The sequence below is a fragment of the Mizuhopecten yessoensis genome, unplaced genomic scaffold (genome assembly GCF_002113885.1).
Source record: "Mizuhopecten yessoensis strain PY_sf001 unplaced genomic scaffold, ASM211388v2 scaffold10979, whole genome shotgun sequence".
Classification (NCBI taxonomy): Eukaryota; Metazoa; Mollusca; class Bivalvia; order Pectinida; family Pectinidae; genus Mizuhopecten; species Mizuhopecten yessoensis.
Window position 1 is genome coordinate 8,202 of NW_018408817.1, and position 3,818 is coordinate 12,019.

The following is a 3,818-nucleotide window of genomic DNA, read 5'->3' on the forward strand; positions in this document are numbered from 1 at the left end:
AATGCAGCAAAATTTAAAACAGCAATTTTAATTGTGAGTAAAGAACTAACAAGGACAGATACAAGCGGTACACATGAAACATACGAAACAAATATACCCACAAAGTTAGCGGTATATGTCTTGTTTAAATGTGTGATATTGAACAACGGCACGACACCATGCTTTTATTGTGTATAATCTGTATGCGTAACATATGTATTCTATTTATAACCTTAATAACCAAGCAGCCTTTGTGAGTGGGTAGATCTGCTCAATTTGTAAGCGTGAAACTATAGTTATAAACTTGATTGTTTCCTCTCCAAAAATAACTTGATAAGATACCATACGTGAACATTCTTTCTGAACAAAAAACACTCCTTACCGACATACAGATTCTTAGTCTATCAATGTGTAACTTCCTGTACCTACCCGGATGTGAAAAATGGAATATCCTTACCAACATTATCCTGAGACATAGTAACATATAGTGACACTTGCTTTCTCAAATTAATCCATTTGTTTCGAAATATGTTCCCTTCTCAGGAGAAGTTGATATGTCATATCCTTTTAAACAGGGACAGACACATAATTAACAAAATATCGTTATTATCCGGAAACTTTTTCTCAAATCTGTCTTAGCTGATTACTTTTGACAATACACCAAATGCATTGGGTATACCGATTGACACAGTGTTTAGTGTAGTGGATATTCTTGTCACAAACCACTGAGTATATAACCAAATATGTTATCATGTCCATTTCTTCTTATACACAATCATACAGGTTTGGGAAGTTTGACGGATAGTGGAGCTCATGCGGTCTGGATAGGCAGGACAACCGGTGTGTCTGTAGTAAACCAGAAAACCAGGATAAAGTCCATATCGAATGTCTGGTGACCTCGTCATATCATTAAATGATAAGAAGTTGACATTTACTGATATAGTAGTATGATACTCGGTATGGTATTACACGTTACATGTCCAATTATAAATCACGATATCTTATAAAGAGTTTTAGTTTATATCCATTTGTCTAATATCTGTGTCCTTTTATAATTGACGTACGAAAGAATAACTTATTAGTGTCATTGATTGCAACATTATGTTATATTATCCAACCTATTATGGATAATGGCCCGGCTATGACTTTTTCAGACTATTTACTCAAGTATGTAAAATCTAAACAATATAACACGTTTTCCAATACAATGGGTTTGTTTCTTTCTTTTTATTGCGATGAGTGATTTGCATCAAATGATGTTGATCACATTCTTGTTTCAAGTTGTCTTATATTATTTTAAAAAGTCTTTGTGGAAAAGCAAATGAAATATATCGCAACAATAATGTTTCCCACCTCATCGATAGGGATCCAAAATACTCTGTGGTTTATCACAGAAAACATACTAAATAAATATGACCAAATCACAAGTGTTAATATATATATACATATACATATACATTTGTATACACATTTGTACGTTTGCGGTAGTAACAAAGACTACTTTTTAGGCATATGCACGGCTACACCAATGAGCTTTTCCAGTTGTTCAAGACACCTGTCAAGGCGGACGGTGTAGGCGAGAGTTCCGGGAATCTCAGGTATTCTGGCCAAATCCTTTGACAACGTTTTTGTTACAATCGATACTAGATTGACGGTTCTATTTTCCTCGTCATTGGTGTCTAACGTAAATACAATAGATCCGCTATCTCCGAGATTAGCGAAATCACGATAGGGATCCAAAATACTGTATGGTTTATCACAGAAAACATACTAAATAAATATGACCAAATCACAAGTGTTAATATATATATACATATACATTTATATACACATTTGTACGTTTGGGATAGTAACAAAGACTACTTTTTAGGCATATGCACGGCTACACCAGTGAGCTTTTCCAGTTGTTCAAGACACCTGTCAAGGCGGACGATGTAGGCGAGAGTTCCGGGAATCTCAGGTATTCTGGCCAAATCCTTTGACAACGTTTTTGTAACAATCGATACTAGATTGACGGTTCTATTTTCCTCGTCATTAGTGTCTAACGTAAATACAATAGAACCGCTATCTCCGAGATTAGCGAAATCACGATCATCGCGCCCTTTGATCAGATAACCCTTCTGCGTATCGTCATGTCCAACTAGTCGAAAATCTGGACTGACCACAACTCCTGCACTCATTCCGGTTGCAGCACCTTTTTTGTACATAACAGTACCAGATGCAAGAGTGCCTTTGAACAAAACACCGTCACATGATTCACCATTTTCGTTTCTGAATTTAGCATCGCAATCTTCGCTTGTTTTCATGTTCTCGTCGAGTTCTATTACGGCGATGTCATATTTCTTTGTTGAAATGTGTCCTTTGCGATGTAGTTTTGCAAGGCATTTCCCGAATTTCTCATTTTTGTCATTTCTGACGAAAAATGCGTCATCATTTTCTTTGAAAAGATGACCTGCAGTAATAGCCACGACGATGTGTTTAGGAGTTTCCTGTTCTGAATGTGTCGGTCCACCTGCTTCTTTGGTTGTCTCCGTGGCGATCGGCTTTTTAGTTGCTCTTGTAACCATTCCTATAGAGCCCCATTCGGATCCATTTATGAGTTTATGGCCTTGCTCTAAACCCGTGTCTGTCAAAAAGTCTTGTGAAACCTTTATCACTTTAGAAAGTATTTTGAAGTCGGGCCGATTGCTGCAAAGGTTTATTATCTATTCGGTAGTCTCTGTGTGTACTTGGTCACTGCATTCTTCGTCTATAAAGACTACAAAGCCGTCCACAAACAATCCAAATGCTATAACGCCGCAGTTTTTCATTCTGAAAATGTAGCAGAAAGAATATGCAGACATATAAATAAAGCATGAAATAAACTATTGACATATAATCCCTATGTAACTATGTAACGGCTTGGCATTTGTTAAATATTAATATTATTTCACATTAGACCGTTGTGGTTGGTAAATCTGCACTTTTCTTTTCGGCAGCGATGGTTTAATGTAAAGGGCAACACATTTCGTGTCGTTGTAATAATCGTAAATTTTAAAATTCGTGAAAACTTTAGGAAATAAATTATGACCGAAACATATATCGCAGTACGATATACGTATTGAAAATAAAACTCTGACCTATTCAATGCTGAATCTATATCCTCTGGAATTTCAAATTTTGTAGAGCCACCAGTTGCGGATGTTTCACAGTCTGGAAGTACTCTTCTGGTGAGCAATACTGTCACAGCTTCCTTGGTATTCCGCAGCATGGTTATTTGGTCAAGGTTTGGAGACTTGATTGTTTCCTCATATTCACCAAGTCGTTGCTGCACTTCTTCTGCATAGGAAAACAGGTCTGCGCCAAGTATATGGGTAAGTTTTCGTCGAATGCTCCATGGACTTACTGTTTCTTCTCTGAAAACTCGTACTGATTGACTTTGTCCGATTATCTCGACATCAAGAGATGGACTCGGAACATACAACACATTCGATGATTCAAGTACCTGTCCAGGAAATTCAAATGGTAAGTTAATTTACGATGTATAAAAGTAAGATATATTAAAATAACTGTTTCATTTGGTTTGTTTGACTGTTTTGGGATTGAGGAAAATGCGTTTACGTTATGTTTTGACAGAAAGATAGTGGGTTCGGATCCTTATGTGTACGTTGTTGTTTACAGTAATGTTTGTCTCATCTTTGTCCAGAAAGAGAATCAAACAAGGACAATCCTGATCATGTGTCACACTTTTGCAGTCTTTTTTGAAACATTTCTCTGTAAGAGTATAACATTATATCTATTAGTTATATAACCCATCTTCAAGAACACTACTTAGACTGGAGTATTGAAATGAGATGAAG

The 3,818-nt window shown here is 36.4% G+C and overlaps 1 protein-coding gene across 1 annotated transcript; it reads right to left on the minus strand.

Moving 5' to 3' along the window:
• Positions 1-1,838: 1,838 nt before the first annotated feature.
• On the minus strand, positions 1,839-3,159 carry LOC110464272. Its single transcript, XM_021519386.1, has 2 exons — positions 3,099-3,159; positions 1,839-2,790 (listed from the first exon to the last, which is right to left on the minus strand). Exon 2 carries the CDS (start codon positions 2,544-2,546, stop codon positions 1,839-1,841), a length of 708 nt encoding a protein of 235 aa, XP_021375061.1. The 5' UTR covers positions 2,547-2,790; positions 3,099-3,159.
• Between the last annotated feature and the right edge of the window lie 659 nt (positions 3,160-3,818).